Here is a 22250-nt window from a genome sequence, read left to right on the forward strand (position 1 = left end):
AGTTATAGTACAAAACGTTAGCATAAACTCATGCTCTTGTTATGGAATATATCCTAAATGTTTGCAAGATTCTCTCTCTCCCCCTCTCCCTCTGACACACACACACACACACACACACACACACACACACACACACACACACACACAGACACACACACACACACACACACACCCTGATGTGAACTCTCTGCCAGGGAAGTTTTGCATGTACACATTAGGAGCAAAACTTTTCTATCAGCAATTACCTAAAGTTAGCAATTAGCCACTCAGGTACCAAGTGTGTAGCTATACCATTAGCTAACGTTGTCACTGACTCGCCAAAATGCATTGAACTGTAACTAATGTCCGCTAACATTGTCATCATGAATCTATCAGTAGGCTAACATTATGAAAGGGGCAAGATTTATTAGCTAGAGTAGCCTACAAAAAGTTATTACCTGTTCACCAGTGGCTGTTGGTGCATCTGAAAAGACGGAAGGCACCGCATTCGATTTCAGCGATGCCTTGCTCTTGAGGTTGCTTGGTTTCTCAAAGTCGTCCGGTCTGAAATGATCGCTACAAATCTTCCAATTGCGCGCAGTTTCCGCCGGTGTTTTTATGTCCAAGCCTCCAGCAACAAGCCACAGTTTTGTCCTTTCTGGGTCTCGGGTTGGAAATTGGTGGAAACTTTGCGTTGACCATCTGTTGGGTTTATTTGTACAATTTCTGAAAGCACACTGAACCACCATGTTGCCTACTCGTTCAATTGCGCTTCTGTCCCACGCTTCTCTGTTTACGTTCTTCGGTCGTGATTCGGTTACAAAACTAACTGGCGCAAAGTAAAATTCCGCTGCTGCTGAGAAAGTAGTCCCTCGATGATTCATGCGATGCAAGGTTAGTTTTATTTCTAACATTATTCTATCAACACAGACATTTAAATCTATAGTCTGGTGTTATTATTGATTGACCTCGGGTGTACTGTGGAGTGGGTAAGACTGTTTTTAATCGCAGGCTAGCTTTTCCCGTTCACTTGCGCTAGCCTAGCACGAGAGAACTCCGCAACTAGAAGGACTGAATAAAATGTGTTGAAAACTGTCTCCAGTGATATAGAATACCAATGCTCACTTGGGAATCAGGCCCTATGTCCAAAATTCCGAACTACCCCTTTAAGAAAAGGGGCATCACTCCATAGCTCGTGCTGCCACAATTATCATAAATTAGCCTAATCTGAGGAGAAATCTATGCCATAAACAGAAATATTATGGGTCTTTATTACACGGGTCTTCTCAATGCCGTGGAACGCTCCGTTCACTTGCATGGGTCCGGGGATATCTCGGGATTGGTTTCTTTATTAATCGAATGGGAAATGCAATAGGTCTATTTTAGGACCGAATCACCGTTGAACTTGTTTCTAATAACATTTCTAGCGAGAAACATACTTTTTACTTGCATAATCTTTAGTCAGTGATTACGTCTGATCTTTAGTTTTATAGTTATTGGGAAGATTTTATCGGCTCGCTCGCATGTTTCAATGACGTCAGGTTGCTAAGGACGCTGCTTTCGCTAAACTAGCACACACACACACACACACACACACACACACACACACACACCAATGCATTTCGCTGCAGATATTCCCTCAATTATTATTACTTTCAAAACGTTATCCAAGGTGGAATATCCTTTTTATTTGGGCTGCTTCTAGGACATTTTGGGTGGATTTTGAACGGTATGTTGGCGGGACGTTTTTTGCAGGACCTGGCAACCCTGCGCTGTCATATAATAATAATAATACATTTCATTTAGAGGCGCCTTTCAAGACACCCAAGGTCACCTTACAGAGCATATAGTCATCATACATTTTTTAAAAAACAAGACATTGTGGAAAATAAATAAATAAACATAAGCAATAAGAAATAAATAAAACAAAAACAAGACAAAACAAAACAATCAAAACAGTGATCAGTTAGACGTTGTGTGCGAGTTTGAACAGGTGAGTTTTGAGTTGTGACTTGAAGGTTGTAATGGTGTCTGACTGTTTTATGTGTGGGGGGAGGGAGTTCCAGAGCCTGGGTGCTGAACAGCTGAATGACCGGGCACCCATTGTAGTGAGTCGTGATGTGGGGATACATAGTAGTCCAGCAGAGGTTGAGCGGAGGGAGCGGGAGGGAGTGTATTCTTGGAGGAGGTCGCAGAGATAACTGGGGCTAGGTTGTGGAGAGCTTTGTAGGTGAGGAGTAGGGTTTTGTATTGGATACGGTAATGTACTGGGAGCCAGTGAAGTTGAATGAGGACAGGGGTGATGTGGTCAGATGATTTGGTGCGGGTGATGATCCGGGCGGCTGAGTTCTGAATGATGTTGATGAGTTTGGTGGGGAGTCCGGTGAGGAGGGCGTTGCAGTAGTCTATGCGTGATGTGACAAATGAGTGAACTAGGATTTCAGTGCTGGATTGGGTCAGTGATGGGCGGAGTCTGGCGATGTTGCGGAGGTGGAAGAATGCAGTCCGGGTGATGTTGTGAATATGGGGTGCGAATGAGAGGGTGTTGTCCAGGATGACGCCGAGGCTCTTGACTTTGGAGGAGAAGGGTACTGGGAATCCATCGATAATTATGAGTGGAGCTGGGGTGTGTTGTGATTTAGTGAGGCTGGATTTGGATCTGATGAGCAGGGCCTCGGTCTTGTTTCCATTGAGTTTCAGGAAGTTCCTGCTCAACCAGCTCCGGATCTCTTCCAGGCACGTGATGAGGGAGGTGGGGGGGATGGCAGCGGTGGGTTTGGTGGAGATGTAGACCTGTGTGTCGTCAGCGTAGCAGTGAAAATGGACCCCATGGTGACGGAGGAGTGTGCCCAGAGGGAGGAGGTAAGTGGTGAAGAGGAGTGGACCCAAGACTGACCCCTGGGGGACACCCAGTGAGACACCTGAACACCCAGACTTGTGGTTGCTTAGTTGAACAAATTGTTGACGGCCGGTGAGGTAGGATGTAAACCAGGAGAGTGCAGCACCAGTGATCCCAATACCAGCTAGGCGGTCAAGGAGCAGAGGGTGGGAGATGGTGTCGAATGCTGCGCTGAGATCGAGGAGGATGAGAATGGTGAGTAATCCAGAGTCGGCTGCAAGGAGGAGGTCGTTGGTGATTTTGACTAGGGCTGTTTCAGTGCTGTGTTTTGGACGGAAGCCAGATTGGAACGGTTCATGGAGATTGTTAATGTCGAGGTGGGACTGTAGTTGTGCGGCAACCACCCTTTCAAGTGTTTTGGAGATGAAAGGGAGATTGGAGATGGGCCGGTAATGGTTAAGGTCAGTTGGGTCAGCACCAGGTTTTTTCAGGATGGGAGTGATGGCAGCCAGCTTGAGAGTGGGGGGTACAGTACCAGTAGTGAGGGAGGAGTTAATTATGTTGGTGATCATGGGGGAGATGGACGGAAGACATGCTTTGACAACGGAGGTGGGAAGAGGATCAAGCTGACAGGTGGTGGTTTTGGCTTTGCGGATGAGTTCTGAAACGGTCTGTTCTGTTACTAGGGTGAAGTCAGAGAGGCTGATGAGAGGTTGGCCAGAGGTGATCATCCAGGGTGGGTCATCAGAGGGGGTGCGAGATGAGGCCAGTTGTTGGTGAATGGTGTTGATTTTAGAGCTGAAGAAGTCAAGGAACGCAGTGCATTGGGTGGTGGAAATATCTGGAGGGAGAGATTTAGGAGGCTGAAGTAAGTGGTTGACTGTTGAGAAGAGGACTCAGCGGGTGCCTGTACCAGTGTTGATGAGGTTGGAGTAGTATGAGGTTTTGGCAGTGGTGAGGGCATTCTTGTAGTGATGGAGGTGGTCCGAATACATTTGGCAGTGTACAGTGAGTTGAGTCTTATTGTAGAGCTGTTATATGTGCTAAATTTCGCCAAAGAAAACGTAAATAATATAACATATGATATGCGGTAACTGATCTATTTAATGAAATACGCAATACATTATAAACATTGTTTCTTATCAGTATTATGCGTTACGTGTTTAGTAAGCACACTTATATGTGTGCTGTTGCCCGGGGTGCTGAAATGCTCCGGAACAGATCTGGATCCACTATGGCCAAAAGACTTGTATGCCCCCCCCCCCCCCCTTAAATAAATTCTATGGCAGAATAAAGAATAAATTCATGCATTATCATTCAACTTGAACATGTGTTTTTACAGTATAGCGTGGTGGAGGGCTGACGTATGTTGCCCAACCCGGAAGTGAGCGTCGCCCTGGTTTCCCTTGACAAAAAGCCAACGGGTTTTTCCATTGGATTTTGGATTATTGCGGAAAAATTAGCATCTTTGAAGCACCTCCTCAAAAACTGAAAATAAATAAATAAATAAAAAGATCTGTGCTCCAAAGAACGAAATGTAAACCAATGCATTCTGAATAATAATAATAATAATAATAATAATACATTTAATTTAGAGGCGCCTTTCAAGACACCCAAGGTCACTTTACAGAGCATATAGTCATCATTCAAAACTATGTAAAACAGACTAGGAATAAAAGAAAAACAGAGGTTAAACATGAAGAATAATAATAATTAATCACACTCAAAGACGCCTACAGTGAAGGGGGGACCTCACTAACCACCACCAATGAGTAGCACCCACTTGGGTGATGAATGGGAGTGTTTCTCCGATTTTTCCATGCTACACAGAACGAAATGTAAACCCATGCAAATAAAGACTTCGGGCCCTATCTTGCATCCGGCGCAAGTGACTTAGTCACTGGCGCATGTGTCGTTGCTAGTTTACAACTGGCGCAGAGCGTTCTTTTCCCACCAGCGCCACTCGCCGGTAAATTAGGGATTGATCATGCGCCCCAAGGGGCGGTTCGGCGGAAGGAGGAGGCGTGTTCTGGCGCAAACGCTATTTTGCCGTTGCTGAATACCATTGCGCTACTGACCAGGAAATACCTGGTTTGAAGTCAGTGGCGCGTTGTTCAGATGCTATTTTAAGGGCGGATGCATAGCCTACATGCGCATGCGATGCATACGGATTGCTTGTGCACCTCGCGCATACACTTTGCTTCTCTCATCTACCTAGCCGCACATTCTTGGTAAATTATTTGGGAAAGAACAGCTGATGCAGCGGTAATAAGTTTTACTTTTAAATCAATGCATCTGCAAACACCGTACAGCAAACACATATTTTCTTGACACAGACATCGTATAGGCCTACATGCCCATAACTTTTAGGATTGATGAGTATTTGATCGTGAAAAACATTGTTTTACCGCGAGTGAGTGTTAAAAAGAATGAATGAATGCGGGCGCGCGTGTGTGCTCTGTTTAAACACACGCAAACTAAACACGTAACGCATAATACAATCAATGGCAATGTCTATTACCGCGGAGACACATGCATATTAGGATAGCATACAATACTGATAAGAAACAATGTTTATAATGTATTGCGTATTTCATTAAATAGATCAGTTATCTTTGGCGAAATTTATTTGAGGACTCAGTATTTCGGAAGTTGTGGAAGAAAACCCCTTATTCCATGTGTGAATTAGGCCATATTATTTGGCAATAAACTGAGCCATATGCAGTTTGAAATTCATGTGCATCTGTCTCATCGGAGACTGCAGACGCACTGTCAAAATATCAACTCGTCCGATTCAAATGCGCTCATGGCTCTTAAAGGGGATGGGAGCTGGCACTCTCATTGGTTTGTTGGACGTTACGCCCAAACCACACCTACGGGTAATTAGGCTGCTTCAGACCAACCCTTTTGACACTTTCGCCGCGACGCAAGTGTCATTTATCCGCCTGTAAAATAGCGATAGCGCCGTAGAACCGCCCACAAAGCTACTTGCGCTTTGCGCTTTCCACTTGCGTTTCAGACCGTTAAAATAGGGCCCATGATGTTCATAATCATTTAAATATCATTAATCTCCTGAGTGTGTCGAGTGGTATTCTATTTTTTTCAACGGGGCTGCATCCAGTCACTTGACTGTCATGGTTGCTATGGTGGTTGCTATCGACCGCCCCCTCTAATCCTTACATGGTTCTAAAAACCACGCGGTAAAGGAGCTGCCGTCCATTGTGTTGTTTTTGTCGTAAACTAGGGTCAGATGGTTATTCCAAGGTATCCTTAAAAGGCAGCTTGGATGTTTTTATTTTGTGCAGTTTAGACTTCTTCCATAACCTATTTTTGAAAGCAAAACACCAAGCTCATTGATTTAACAAGGCAGGGTTATTTGAAACAATTTATTGAATAAATATTTATGAGAGGTCATTCCTTCTCCTGAGTTTGCTTCCTATTTATGTCTAGTGTACACCCCTACTGTCAACAAGCATCACCCCCCCCCCCCCCCCCCTCCCCATATGGATTTGGAGAATTGCTGCCACGTCCCGGTGGTGGAGGTATCATATATATGAAAGAGGGCATTCAATTATACTACAATGATCAATTAGGAGGCCGAAGCCCTAAAGGAAGTGATGCAATAGGTGACTGAGTCGACAACATTTAAGTAAGCCTTGGGGTCTCTTATATATCAAAGGGGGTCTCAAAGGACGCATATACGCTTCAACCTGTGGCTTACAGGAAATGACTCGGCAAGTGCTCCATCTTGTTGCACCTGCACCCAGCGGCTCGCTTGTATGATTTTGGCCTGAAGTTCTTCCCAGACCTACACCCTAGCTATCCAACATGCATATCTTAGAATCAGGCCTCTCTTTAATAGTGACAAAAAGTTATGAGAGAAATACACATGAACTTTTTGTTACCTCATAAGCGGCGTGGTGCCGGCTCCTTTTGACCTTTTGACCCCAGACTTCAAAAACGTGGCCACAGGCCAGCTGTGTCTACGCACCTTAAGCCACAAATGTACACATCCATCCCACAAAAAATGGGGACTAGAAACTAACCTCTGTCTTATGTACATTTACTGTACTGTTGGAGGTCACGCCCCTTTTCCGGCCTTTTCGAGATAGCTAGGGATACTGAAATGTTTACACACATTTCCCGGGGCCCAGAGAACGACATATCCGAGATTTGGAATTGTAGCCCTTAGAGAAAAAAAGTTTTCCCAAATGGACTGTCATTTGGACAAAGCCCCTCAGAAGTGTTGCCTGCAAGACCTAATGGTCCAGAATGTGGTGGAAAAAATGTTTTTGAGATAGGAAGGTCGTACCGCCCTGAAATTTGAATACCTTATTCTAGGGCCTAACTGGGACCCCCGCACCGAAACTTGGCCCGGTCGGACCCGGAGGGCCCTTCCTGCCCGAAACTTGGCCCAGTCGGAACCCGAGTGCAGGAAGTGGGGGCCTGGACTTTCATAATCTTCGCTCAGTGAATGTGAAGGATGTTTGGTCGGATAGTTATGACAAAGAATCATAATGTGAATCGGAATATTCTATAAATGTCTTGATATCATCTTTCGTCTCAACACTTCTGCTGCAGCCGCCTAAAGTCTCACTCCGAGAACCTTAAAATATGAATCAATCCATTAGAAGTATGAAAATATCTTCCCGGAGGCGTAAGGGGGCAAACAAGGTGTCCTTTGACATCTACGTTTCGAGGCGATTGCAACAGTGCCACACATGATCATATTTGAATATGTTTCGGGGTAGTAATTAGCTGTCGATTCTGGGGGCCTTTATCAATAATGACCAGCTATAGATTTGCTTCCCGATGGAGATTCTTGACAAATTACATGTTATTTAGCATCTACGCGTTAAGCTGAGTCCAATGAGATCAAGCTTGCCCTCTTGCCACACCGAGATCATGTCCTAGACCATATGTACCATGTAAAATACATTTGCTAGAGTGTCATGCTTGGTGTCATTGGACTCAGCTCAACGTGTAGATGCTAAATAATATGTCATTTGTCACAAATTTCTATCGGAAAGTAAATCAATAGCTGCTCATTATTGATTAAGGCCTCCAATTTCGACAGCTAATTACTACCATTAAACATGTTCGAATATGCTCATGTGTGGCACCATTGCAATCGCCTGGAAGCGTAGATGTTGAAGGACACCTTGTTCGCCCTCTTACGACACCGGGAAGATATTTACATACTTCTGATTGACTAATGAATTGATTCAGCTCAGAAGTCTGGGGTCAAAAGGTCAAAAGCAGCCGACACCACGCCGCTTATGAGAGAACAAAAGTTCATGTGTATTCCTCTCATAACTTTTTGTCATTATTAAAGAGAGGCCTGATTCTCCGATATGCAGGTTGGATGGCTACGGTGTAGGTCTGGGAAGAACTTCAGGCCAAAATCTTGCAAGCGAGCCGCTGGGTGGGTGCAACAAGATGGAGCACTTGCTGAGTCATTTCCTGTAAGCCACAGGTTGAAGCGTATATGCGTCCTTTGAGACCCCCTTTGATATATAAGAGACCCCAAGGCTTACTTAAATGTTGTCGACTCAGTCACCTATTGCATCACTTCCTTTAGGGCTTCGGCCTCCTAATTGATCATTGTAGTATAATTGAATGCCCTCTTTCATATATATGATACCTCCACCACCGGGACGTGGCAGCAATTCTCCAAATCCATATGGGAAGGGGGGGGTGATGCTTGTTGACAGTAGGGGTGTACACTAGACATAAATAGGAAGCAAACTCAGGAGAAGGAATGACCTCTCATAAATATTTATTCAATAAATTGTTTCAAATAACCCTGCCTCGTTAAATCAATGAGCTTGGTGTTTTGCTTTCAAAAATAGGTCATAGAAGAAGTCTAAACTGCACAAAATAAAAACATCCAAGCTGCCTTTTAAGGATACCTTGGAATATCTGTCTATTTTTTAACCATCTGACCCTAGTTTACGACAAAAACAACACAATGGACGGCAGCTCCTTTGCCGCGTGGTTTTTAGAACCATGTAAGGATTAGAGGGGGCGGTCGATAGCAACCACCATAGCAACCATGACGGTCAAGTGATGCAGCCCCGTTGAAAAAAATAGAATACCACTCGACACACTCAGGAGATTAATGATATTTAAATGATTATGAACATGAAGTCTTTATTTGCATGGGTTTACATTTCGTTCTGTGTAGCATGGAAAAATCGGAGAAACACTCCCATTCATCACCCAAGTGGGTGCTACTCATTGGTGGTGGTTAGTGAGGTCCCCCCTTCACTGTAGGCGTCTTTGAGTGTTATTAATTATTATTATTATTCATGTTTAACCTCTGTTTTTCTTTTATTCCTAGTCTGTTTTACATAGTTTTGAATGATGACTATATGCTCTGTAAAGTGACCTTGGGTGTCTTGAAAGGCGCCTCTAAATTAAATGTATTATTATTATTATTATTATTATTCAGAATGCATTGGTTTACATTTCGTTCTTTGGAGCACAGATCTTTTTATTTATTTATTTATTTTCAGTTTTTGAGGAGGTGCTTCAAAGATGCAAATTTTTCTGCAATAATCCAAAATCCAATGGAAAAACCCGTTGGCTTTTTGTCAAGGGAAACCAGGGCGACGCTCACTTCCGGGTTGGGCAACATACGTCAGCCCTCCACCACGCTATACTGTAAAAACACATGTTCAAGTTGAATGATAATGCATGAATTTATTCTTTATTCTGCCATAGAATTTATTTAAGGGGGGGGGGGGGGGGCATACAAGTCTTTTGGCCATAGTGGATCCAGATCTGTTCCGGAGCATTTCAGCACCCCGGGCAACAGCGCAGGGTTGCCAGGTCCTGCAAAAAACGTCCCGCCCACATACCGTTCAAAATCCACCCAAAATGTCCTAGAAGCAGCCCAAATAAAAAGGATATTCCACCTTGGCCAACGTTTTGAAAGTAATAATAATTGAGGGAATATCTGCAGCGAAATGCAGTGTGTGTGTGTGTGTGTGTGTGTGTGTGTGTGTGTGTGTGTGTGTGTGTGTGTGTGTGTGTGTGTGTGCTAGTTTAGCGAAAGCAGCGTCCTTAGCAACCTGACGTCATTGAAACGAAGCGAGCGAGCCGATAAAATCTTCCTAATAACTATAAAACTAAAGATCAGACGTAATCACTGACTAAAGATTATGCAAGTAAAAAGTATATTTCTCGCTAGAAATGTTATTAGAAACAAGTTCAACGGTGATTCGGTCCTAAAATAGACCTATTGCATTTCCCATTCGATTAATAAAGAAACCAATCCCGAGATATCCCCGGACCCATGCAAGTGAACGGAGCGTTCCACGGCATTGAGAAGACCCGTGTAATAAAGACCCATAATATTTCTGTTTATGGCATAGATTTCTCCTCAGATTAGGCTAATTTATGATAATGATAAAATAAAAGTAAAAACGCTCGGGCAGAGAATCTAAACACTGACTGGAACTACTTAGCAGGTGTCTGTAGCCTATGTCAGGAGATAATACACACCCTGCAGCCAATCAGAATATGAGTATTCCCCCAGACTGTGGTATAAACAATAAACAAGAGTTATAATCAACCCCTACGCATCAATATTAATGATAACCCATTATTATACGGTATGACTTCTAGATGTCACGTCCGCTCGCGACACTGGACTTGCGAGGCATCGACGCGGACTTCCATTCACATAGCCAAAAACAAGACAATAGATCTATGGCTAGATCAAAACATCAAGACATACAATTCAGATTAAGCAGCTACCCTTTTTTCTTTTGCGGTTTGCCTGAGCAGCGCACCTGCATTTAATAGCCTATATCCGTGAATTGTCACAATTTCTCAGAATCAAAGGTGAAAGTAGAAACGGGTGGCCTAAAGCTGTCATATTGTTCACAATTTTTAACAATAAATGTACTGTACGGAGCTCCTTAAGGGACATTAGGGAGAACGCTCCCGCACAGAACCTTAGTTTGGAAGTCGTGCTGGTGACACAACAAATACTTCCAATTGAAATACATGGGTTTGAAATTTGTGCTTGTTAACACGAAAATTTTGAAAATACGTGATCCTGATCACGTTTCAATAGATTAAATAACGTGACAGTGTCACGTCTTTTCGTGAGACCGGGTTGGGTGGGAGGGGTTGCAGTTCGGTGGTCTGAGGATCTCGTCACTGCTTTTTGCAGATGATGTGGTCCTCATTGGATCATCGGCCTGTGACCTTCAGCACTCACTGGATCGGCTGGCGGCCGAGTGTGAAGCGGCTGGGATGAGGATCAGCACCGCTGAATCTGAGGCCATGACTCTTAGCAGGAAACTGGTGGATTGCTTACTCCGGGTAGGAAATGAGTCCTTAGCCCAAGTGAAGGAGTTCAAGTACCTCAGGTTCTTTTTCGCGAGTGAGGGTACGATGGAGCGTGAGATTGGCCGGAGAATCGGAGCAGTGGGGGCGGTAATGCGTTCGCTTTACCGCACCGTTGTTATGAAAAGAGAGCTGAGCCGCAAGGCAAAGCTCTCGATCTACCGGTCGATCTTCGTTCCTATCCTCACCTATGGTCATGAGGGTTGGGTGATGACCGAAAGGACGAGATTGCGGGTACAAGCGGCCGAGATGAGTTTTCTCAGAAGGGTGGCTGGCATCTCCCTTAGGGATAGGGTGAGAAGCTCAGCCATCCGTGAGGAACTCGGATTAGAGCCGCTGCTCCTTTACTTAGAAAGGAGTCAGCTGAGGTGGTTCGGGCATCTGGTAAGGATGCCCACTGGGCGCCTCCCTTGGGAGGTGTTTCAGGCACGTCCAGTGGGGAGGAGACCTCAGGGAAGACCCAGGGCTAGGTGGAGAGATTATATCTCAACACTGGCCTGGGAACGCCTCGGGATCCCCCCGTCAGAGCTGGTCAATGTGGCCCGGGAAAGGGAAGTCTGGGGCCCCCTGCTTGAGCTGCTCCCCCCGCGACCCGACCCCGGATAAGCGGATGAAGATGAGATGAGATGAGACAAATATTTCAGTGTGTGTGCCCGTGTGTGTATCCAAACTCATACACACATACAGCTCAATGTAAATCCATGAAAACATCATGTTTTGATCCCACGGCCAATTGAGGATATATTCATGAATGTGGTAACACATTATATACATTCTTATAGGCCTACCTTGAAAGTTTTACTATTTTACAGATGTTTGTTAAATTATAGAGCAGAGATACCCCCAGTGGAAACGAGGAAAATGTTGCATTATTTATTGTTATTAGTTGTATAGGCAAGGATACAATTCATTGAACATCTGGAAAATCATAAAAAAAAAAAAAATTCAAGGAATAGGATGAATATCTTATATGAACAAATTCATGAATTCTTTCTCAATTCACCATGGGATCTAAACATGCCGTTTTCTATGGATTTACATTTAGCTGTTCCTCAGTCGTATCAATCGTCTTATTTATTCTGTTTTGTATGAGCAAATAAAATCTCAATCATATGACTGTCCAAGTTCTTCATTTTCAGTTAATAGAAACTAGAAAATACTGTCTTAATATCTAACTTTAACAATGCCAGTCCTTACTTTAACATATGTGAAAATAAAATTATGCATTCATCAGTGCTTTTAGACGTGTTTCCAATGGCTCTGTGAGAGAACGGGCTCCGTTCAATGAAATCAAAACCCAAACTGATTGAGCACCGTTTATAAACAACCCTTCCGTGTTTTGTCCGTTGGCTTGTGTCGATACGTCAAGTGTTGATACATCATCTGTAAGCGCAGGACCCCGAGCCGATCTGGCAGCCGAACACATCTGGTACTCACACCGGCGAGATTTGAACCCTGGTCGCTGGCGTTCAGGACTTATACTAAACCACTACGCCACCGCCACTACCTCTCAGCGATTTAAACATATGCAATACATTTCTTACATAGGGTGTATTTAAATTGCATTCCCTAAATTATAGAATAAGGCAGGTTGGACGTTGCTTATGCATTTTAAATCCTCCTCACTCTATTGGGATTAATGGCGAACAATTCTGCATTTGGCATAGTTATTTTATAGACAATATGCACTTATACGACAGGTCATCTGTAGACGGCAAACATTTGTTATGTGTCTACCAGTGTTATGTCTCTCTCTATCCAAAGGGCTTCAATGACATTGACAATGTACATTCACAACGCAAAATAATGGTAAAATAAAATATCAAAAATTATGGACAGTATATGACTATACATTGTATACCCTTATACACACATACATTTCTGAGTGACTTAAGTATCCACTATATGCTCCAATAGAGTGTCACGTGTCCAGTGCTGGTGGTTGACCCCGTGTGGGGGAGGAGGCAAGACGTCACAGATCTGCTGCTGTTTTTCTCCCAACAGGTGTGGCTGTTCATTCATTCATTCGTTCATTCATGCCCCCAGCAGGGGTTCTCCCAGTTCAACCAGCCCAGACTCACAGGGCTCTGAGCCCACTGGAGCGTGGATCTCCTCATGACATCAGGGGAAGCCAAGGAGGCTTTAGAGAACAAACACACACACACACACGCACGAACACACGCACATTATTTACATTTAATTTAAATCAAGAAGCACTCAGTAACCTTTCCACTGCAGGATATTTATTTACGTTCAAATTCTTGTGAATCCACAGAATATGTATATATTCACATCCGGAGGCATCCTGTTTCAGATCCACTGTTAGTTTCTTTGTATTGATCATCGATCACTGGTGAATAGATCATATTAAATATAAGTGTCATATGTACACACTTATTGTATGTTGTACGTCCTTGCACTTAAAAACAGTACTTAGCATCTTATCCTAGCTATCTTTATTGTGAACGGGGAATGGGTTAACCTAACAATTGTTTGGCACTTGGTTCTTGGAACATCCTTAATGTAATGACAATTAATTATTTTAATTCTTCTGAAAAATGTAGTGATTGTAAGTTTCTTTGGATAAAAGCGTCTGCTAAATGCCCTCACTGTAAATGTCTGTCAAACAATAAAAGCCTTTGACCCACGGCTCAATCAACCCATGTCTTATTCTTGCTAAATCATTTTGGTGGTGAGTAAGTACAATTTTGGACAAAAGTGGCTGTTGCGGTTAAAGCAAAAACTTGGTTTGAAACGTTTTTGACGCAACTGGTAATTTATCTTTAGGATCATGTTATGTCATATAGCTGTGTTGCAGAATAAACAACAAACAGGACATGTGTGTATAGGGGTATGTCCTTCCGTGCAGACAACCAGGCACTGAAAAGGACATGATTGAAGTAGATCTCCAGTCTCCACCAATAGAGAGAGAGAATGTATTTATAGTCAACATGGCGCTGCACAGCCAACCAGCAGATAGAGGAGAGAAATCACAGCGGAGGGATCCACAACTAAACAATAAACAGCAGGGGGGGAATGTACAAAGAGCAGGTAAGGAGGAGGAAGGACACCGCAGGAGCAGGCCTCACTACTAGACCGCTGCTCAGTTCCTAGTATGTCCGCAAGGTGGAGACACATATACTTTGCATTAATCTGTATTTTGTGCTGCATGTTTTTTTTGTATAACAGCAAGGTGGAGACAAATATGCATTGCATTCATCTGTTTTAGCAGAACATTTATATTTGGGGGATTTTGCTGCTGCTCTTATCCAAAGCGACTTACAACCATTCATTCACACACCGATGGCAGAGTCAACCGTGCAGGGCAACAGATAGCCCGTCGGGAGCAGTCAGTTTGAGGCGCCGGGGATCGAGCCCGCAACCTTCCGGTTACCAGTCAACCCGCTCTCCCTCCTGGGTGCTTATATGATTTACAATTACACCATTACAATAGTTACCATGCTAGTTACCATGGCGCCCCCCGAGGCAGACGTGTTTGTTAGCTCCGCCGTTGAATGCCGAGTTTTTCTTCTTTTTTGTGTGTATTTTGCTGTATGTTAGCAGTATACACTGCTAACATACAGCAGATAGGCATTGCTGGAAATCGACAGCACACACAGCCTTTCGGATTTTAGTGGCTCCATACCACAGGAGCTACAAAACATTATCCGTTACCGCGGCAACCACCATCACAACCACCATCAATCCCGGGAAGACCACGAATCACCAGGCTCAAGCGAGCTAGCTGACCCCAGGATAGCGCGTCGGAGACGCAGACACAAGCGGGGCAAGAGGGGGGGGCTTCATGCTAGGCTAAAAGCCCGCGCTAGCCGACCACCGCTACCCAGCCTCCTGCTAGCTAACGTGCGGTCTCTGGAAAACAAGCTGGACGAGCTAAGGGCCAGGATTACAACGGATCGGGAAGTAAGAGAGTGTTGCGCTCTAATCTTCACCGAGACCTGGCTCTCAGACAAAGTCTCAAGGCCGATATATGCTCTGTTTTAGACGTAACGCGTAAGCACGTAAGATACATAACCCCCCCTTGCGCGGTAAAATATCCCCCCTTACGTGCTTAAGTGCGTCGCCCAAAATTCCTGACTATGCGACTAAAACACTACGGCCCTACGCAGCTCGCAAAGACTGTGATTGGCCAGCTAACCACATCCTTTCAGGAGTCTCACACATTTCCGGTTTTACAGCAAAATAGCGCCATTTTTAAAAGGCTGTGACAGAAGCGAATGAAGAATTTTGAAGAAGGAGAAGAATAAAACACAAGAACGAATTATGGAAGAGATCGAAGAGTTGCTGTCCGAAGAGGTGCGTCAATTTGAACATCTATACAACCCCTCATTGAAAGATTATAAAGATACACAGATGGCTCGGAACTCCTGGAGGCAGATATCCGCGAACGTGGGTTTGCCAGTGGAGGACTGCAGCAATATGTGGAAGAAGCTGCGGGACAGATTTGTCCGTGCCAAAAAAATAATGAAGAGCAGAAGTGGCGATGGAGGGGGGAGAAGAATCCCTCCAATTTACATTCTTCTTTCGTGGTTGGGACCGCACATCAAACATCGAATGACCTCGTCCAACTACGAAAGGGTATATATAAAGTTTTTAACAAATTCTGAGTGTTCGAGCAAGTACGCTAGAGTGGTGCTTCATCATATTGTAAGAAGATCATGGTAAAAGAGCCTTATTGTAGATGTAATACAATTGCCTGTAATGGCAGGTGAGGGGATCTTTAAATGCTTTGTGATGCTCATTGAAATGTACCATCATGGAGGTGATGCATCAGCAATGAATCGCCATATGATTTCGATACGTTTAGCTTTCGTTTTATCTGTATTAACTTGTGTGTGAAAATCAGTTAGTAGTCCATTTCAACTTTTTGTTTCGCGGGCAAAATATTACAGCTTTATATTCGAGAACAGTGGGAGAAGGCACGTTTTCTATCGTTTGGTAAAGAGCCGTATGTAGATGTAATGCAATCGCATTCAACCATTCCAATTGTAGCTACATGCTGTTTAGATATCGCTAAAGAACCGTGGGCGAGTGTTCCCTACACACGTTTTCTATCTATCGGTAGTAATCCATTCCATAAAGGACGGCTCTGAATGCATGGGCAGAGAGCAACTGTCTGTTTTAACGTGTCTGTTCATACTGTTGATGTAAGGAATGCAGGAATGGTACTATCACCATTGTAGCAATATGCAATTTCCATATTTCTAACAGACCAACTGTGTTCTTTTGTTATCATGAACAGCCCTCCATCTCATCAGCTGAGGCCTCTTCCTCCACTTCCTCCACATCCTCCTCTCCCTCCACATCACCTGAGGTGATCTTGACACTTGAGGCCTGCCCAGTGCCATCGACTTCTGCACCCGAGGCCTGCCCAGTGCCATCGCCTTCGACACCCGAGGCCTCCCCAGTGCCATCCACCCACACCCACAGGGCCCAATCTCTGCGCCCCCCAATCCAGCCCTCCAGCCTCCGTGCTGCCATCTCCTCTGTCCCGCAAGGGCAACCGCAAAAGGTTGCTGGACCAGATCCAGCAGGACGATAATAGTATTGAAACTCTTGTCGAGAGAGAGAGAGAGCTCCGCCTGAACCGGGAAGAGGATGATGCCTCAAGATTTGGTGCCACAGTGGCGGACGTGGTGAGGCAAATGCCTCCAGCAGCTATGAACGCAGCCAAGCGCACCATATACACCACCTCAATAGACATTTTAATGGAGGCATTAAAAAATGCTGAAAGCCCCATGTAAAATGCTCCTTAATGTTGAAAGCCCCCTGTCAATGTTCTAACTTTTATTATAATTATATTTTTTGTACTGTTCTCACTTTTATGTGTGTTTGTATTGTTATAATATTTTTTGCACTGTTCTCACTTATGTGTTTTTATTGTTATTATTATTATATTTTTTGCACTGTGCTTGCTTTTATAATTTGTATCTATTCTATATTTTGCACTCTATCTTATTCTACATTTTGCACCTTTTCTTGTCTGTTTTAATAAAAAATTGTTTGGTTGTGAAACAGGAGTTTTACCTTTTTCAATTTAATATACACTGCTAAAAGTTGGTAAGGTCAAGACAGAACACAATAGCCAGCTAATTTCGTTATCAGGTCAGTTGTGGTCAAGTGCCACACGACCGCTCCCTTTGGGGTGAAAGACTTGCATCGAATCATTTCTCACTAAACACATTCGACAGGAGCTATGTCTGACGACTCTACATAGAAAGACAAAAGGCCAGGAACCTTAATGTAACAGGTAAAATCATCAGGTCAGTTGTGGTCAAGTGCCACACGACCGCTCCCTTTGGGGTGAAAGACTTGTATCAAATAATTTCTCAAACCTAAAGCAGCTGTATAAGTGTTTATACAGACTGCTTTTATAAAATACTGGACTGATCATATGCCTTAAGACACTATGCTGTTCTTTGAACTTCATATTTGATTTCTAGTATTATTTGAATAGTATGTGTCTGGCACCTTGTGTGTATGAAAAGTCAAGATAAAATAAGACAACAAATAGGTATAGAAACAGATGTTTTTTATTAACAAATCCTAGTCAGTGTATACAGTAGGCTCATCAGGTGCGAAGTGTGCCACGGGATACTATTTCGTCCTGCCATTGAACCGCTCCCCCAGGCGTCTGGAAGAACTGCATAATGTCATTCCTCACAACCTGGGCAGCTCTGGTGGCACGGGTCCTGGACATCTGTGGTGTCAGTGATAGACTGACGTCGCCAGCCACCACTCTGCGCCACTCACCAGGTGTTACCGATCCTCCTGACTCTGCATCAGAGTAACCATCTGGTACGTAGCGGCCCCCAGATGACACATCCGCACAGGCTAGGAAATTGTGTAAAACAACACAGGCCTTGACAACATCAACAGCTTTATCTGGCTGGAACTCCATTGACCTGCCCAGAATCCGCCATCGTGCTGCCAAGATGCCAAAGGCATTTTCAATGACCCTCCTAGCTCTGGAGAGTCTGTAATTAAAAATCTGCTTTTCCCTGCTCAGATCTGCACCTGTAACAACAAAAAACAAAACATGCAGAGTGTTACTTACTTATTAGAACACGTTGGCACCACAACCATATAGAGAAGATACTACGTTCTGTCAAATATCTATGCAATTATTTCTTATGGTTTGTGTCATACCTGAAAATGGACGCATGATGTTCGCGTGCAGGGGAAAGGCAGCATCAGCAAGAATTACGTGGGGGGCATCGATCGTGGTCCCGGGAAGAAAAGCTGGCGGCGGCAGGTTCAGCTTGTCTTCGAGCAGCCGTGACCCAAATTCGCTCTCCTTAAAAACACCGCCGTCGCCCTCCCGTCCATATCCCCCGATGTCCACCATAGTGAACCGATATCGAGCATCACACGTCGCCATCAGGACAATAGAATGACTTAGTTTGTAATTGAAGTAGTCACTCCCGGCATGAGGTGGGGCCTTGATGGTAACGTGCTTCCCATCGAGGCTTCCGACACAGTTTGGGAAGTTCCACATTTGCCAAAAATCCTCTGCTATCGCTTCCCACTTGCGGGTGGAAGGACAGGGCAAGTATTCTGGCTGCAGAGCTTTCCACAATGCCTGGCAAACCTCTGACACAATGCCGGACACAGTGCAGGAAGCCAGTTTGTAGCTTTCAGCTATAGCCTGCTGGCTTCCACCAGAGGCTAAAACTCGTAATGTCACAGCAAGTCTCTGGGCAACATCAATTGGCATGCTGTGTGTGCCACAATGCAGTAAGTGAGGTCGCACACGACAAAGAAGGTCATCAAACCTGCATGCCGACATTCTAAAATAGTGAAAGTGCTTTGCTTCGTCCATATTCCTCAATGGTAGTACCAGTACTCCACCTCGATTGATTCAATGGACGCACATCCCATCTCCGTCTCCCTCTCCGTAAAAGTTCTTCTCGTATCCTTTTCCTCCTTCGCAATATAATCTTTTGCTTTTCAATGCTTATCAGCTCCAGCTCCCTCAACTGTCTTCGACTCAACCTTAACATCGTTCAGAGTGTGGAAAAAGACCGCTAACCTAAACTTAGCTACTGCTACTCTTCTTCCGCTACGATTTCCACTTCCACGCCAACAGATTAGTTCGTTGCTCCCCCTACTGTTCTGGCGGAGAATCCCCTTGCAACACGCGCAATCCTTAAGGAACCTTAAAGGAACCGTAAATCAAAACTTGTCTAAAACAAGTCCCTTGTGTAAATTACGTGCTTACGTCTCTGCGTCTAAAACGACCCTAAATCGGCCTTCAGACTGCGCCTTTCAGCTACAGACTCACTCCGTACACCGAGCAGACCGGACTGCAGCCTCCGGTAAAGTCAAAGGGGGAGGAGTGTGTGTGTTTATCAACAACTCGTGGTGTGGAGATGTACGGACTGTGCATAAGCATTGTTCGCCAGATGTGGAGTTTTTAATGTTGAGATGCCGTCCCTACTATCTACCAAGGGAATTTACTGCTGTGTTTTTGGCTGCTATTTACATCCCCCCACGCGCCAACTCCACGGCAGCGCTCAGCGAACTCTATGACGTCATCAGCGCGACGAGACAGCTCATCCTGATGCTGCGTTCATCGCCGCTGGCAACTTTAACCACTGCAACTTAAAGACTCTATTCCCCAAATTTTTCCAACATGTGAATATTCCCACCCGTAAGAACACACTGGATCATGTTTACAGCAGCATACGTGGTGCCTACAGGGCCGCACCCCGCCCCCACTTCGGGCACTCAGACCACATCTCTTTGTTCCTGTATCCTGCATACAGACAAACCTTGTGACTAAACAAGTCAAACTCTGGACACCAGACACTGAGAGCATCCTGCAGGACTGTTTTGCTCAGACAGACTGGGATGTGTTTAAAGCTGTAGCCACACTGGAGGACTCTTCTGTCAGCATACAGGACTATGCTGAGTATGTGACTGGGTATATTAGCACTTGTGTTGACAACATCGTGCCCACCATACAAGTCAAGAGGTTTCCCAACCAGAAGCCCTGGATTAACAGTCAGGTACGCCACATGCTGCGTGCTCGCTCTATTGCATTTAAATCAGGCAATGAGACAAAGGGAGAACAAAGGAGTACAAAGCTGCGAAGTATGCTCTGGAAAAAGCCATCAGAGCAGCCAAAAGGCAGTACAGAGTGAAGCTGGATGGCTTCTATTCCACTGCTGACTCCGGGCGGATGTGGCAAGGCCTGCAGCACATCACTGACTACAGGACCACCACCAGCACCATCAGCTCCACAGACAGCTTGCCGGATGAGCTCAACACCTTCTACACCCGCTTCGAGACCTCCTGCCCCACCACAGAGAGGAGGCCCTCACACACCAGGAGCACCCTCCCCCTCTCCCCCCCACCAACCGTCTCATCAGGACAGGTACACAGAGTCCTGAGGAACATCAACCCTCGCAAGGCAGCCGGACCAGATAACATCCCTGGGCGAGCTCTCAGAGCATGCGCCAACGAGCTGGCTGATGTTCTCACATCCATCTTCAACCTTTCCATCAGCCTTTGCACAGTTCCCTCCTGTTTCAAGACCACAACCATCATCCCTGTTCCAAAGAAGAGCCCACCAAGCTGCCTGAATGACTACAGACCAATAGCACTCACTCCAATCATTATGAAGTGCTTTGAGAGAGTGGTGCTGACCCACATTCAGAGCAGAATACCAGACCCCCTGGACCCCCTGAAATATGCCTACCGGCCCAACAGGTCCACCTCTGATGCTGTCGCTGCTGTTCTCCACTATTCCCTCTCCCATCTGGAAAATAAAGACTCCTACATCAGGACGCTCTTTGTGGATTACAGCTCCGCCTTCAATACAGTCATCCCCCACAAACTCACAGACAAACTGTCTACATTAGGTCTGCACCCCACCATCTGTGACTGGCTCCAGGACTTTCTGACTGGCAGGCCCCAATCTGTCAGGATTGGAAATAGGACTTCAGCCAGCATCATCACAAACATTGGCACGCCACAGGGCTGCGTGCTCAGCCCAATCCTCTACACCCTGTTCACTCATGACTGTGTCGCCTCCCACATAGACAACACCATCCTGAAGTTTGCAGACGACACCGCAGTGATAGGACGCATCACGGGCGGGGACGAAGCGGCCTACAGGAGGGAGGTGGCCAGTCTGGTGTCATGGTGTGAGGACAATAACCTCACCCTCAACAAGGACAAGACCAAAGAGATGATAGTGGACTTGAGGAAGAAAAGGAGTCCTCATCGGGCACTGTTCATCGGGGAGCTTGAAGTAGAGAGGGTGAGCAGCTTCAAGTACCTCGGCGTCCACATCAGCGACGACCTCACTTGGACACTCAACACCACACAGCTGGTTAAGAAATCCCAACAGCGGCTGTACTTCCTTAGGAGGCTGAGGAAGTTTGGCATGTCGCCTGAGATCCTCAGAAACTTCTACAGCTGCATTGTTGAGAGCATCTTGACCGGCTGTATCACCGCCTGGTACGGCAGCACTTCCGCTTTGGACCGCAGACGACTGCAGAGAGTGGTAAAGACTGCAGAGAGGATCATCAGAACCCCACTGCCCTCTCTGCAGAGCATCTACCACTGCATCTACCCCACCCACCCCCAGCATGGACTGTTTACACTTCTACCCTCAGGACGGAGGTATAGAAGTATGAAGTCCAAAACTTCAAGACTCAAGAACTCTTTCTTCCCCACTGCCCTCAGACTCCTTAACAACAGATAGGAGTCTGTTGTTAAGGAGTATTCTACCTCAGGACTGCCGCAGCTGTTTACATTTTGCTCACGCACTTTGGCTTTCTTGGATTTGCACCATTCCGTTTTATTTATTTATTTTAACTTTAATGTATTATTTGTTCTATCTATCTTGTAAAAAAAATCTTGGCATTCAGTCTGTGGAAACAAAGGAAGAATTTCATTGCACAACTGAGAACGTCTCATTTATGCATATGACAATAAACACTTTGAATTGAATTGAATTGAACAAGGACATGTCAAATGTATTATTGTTTCAAAGGGTTAAGCTGTAGCGTTATTGTGCCCTGATGACCATTTGCACCTC

General features: G+C 45.1%; 2 protein-coding genes across 2 annotated transcripts in view; both read right to left on the reverse strand.

The window, feature by feature from the left end:
- Positions 1–11571, reverse strand: part of slc4a1b (solute carrier family 4 member 1b (Diego blood group)) — an 80949-nt gene extending 69378 nt beyond the window's left edge. Inside the window, exon 1 of the mRNA XM_060036492.1 lies at positions 11368–11571. Coding sequence (XP_059892475.1) covers positions 11368–11377 — 10 coding nt within the window. The 5' untranslated portion in view covers positions 11378–11571. The remainder of the gene's footprint in view (positions 1–11367) is intronic.
- Positions 11572–17301: 5730 nt separating this feature from the next.
- Positions 17302–19038, reverse strand: LOC132447006 (putative nuclease HARBI1). The gene is made up of 2 exons (XM_060037609.1): positions 18350–19038; positions 17302–18217 (listed from the first exon to the last, which is right to left on the reverse strand). Exons 1-2 carry the CDS (start codon positions 19020–19022, stop codon positions 17772–17774), a joined length of 1119 nt encoding a protein of 372 aa, XP_059893592.1. The 5' UTR covers positions 19023–19038; the 3' UTR covers positions 17302–17771.
- Positions 19039–22250: the final 3212 nt, after the last annotated feature.

Source organism: Gadus macrocephalus, chromosome 18 (genome assembly GCF_031168955.1).
Source record: "Gadus macrocephalus chromosome 18, ASM3116895v1".
Classification (NCBI taxonomy): Eukaryota; Metazoa; Chordata; class Actinopteri; order Gadiformes; family Gadidae; genus Gadus; species Gadus macrocephalus.

What these genes read in the sequence shown, in the direction of transcription:
- LOC132447006 (XM_060037609.1), bottom strand. Translation starts at nt 19,022, where the DNA reads ATGGACGAAGCAAAGCACTTTCACTATTTTAGAATGTCGGCATGCAGG. An exon ending in CATCATGCGTCCATTTTCAG is followed by an intron (nt 18,218 to 18,349) that starts GTATGACACAAA and finishes TTGTTGTTACAG; the next exon opens with GTGCAGATCTGAGCAGGGAA.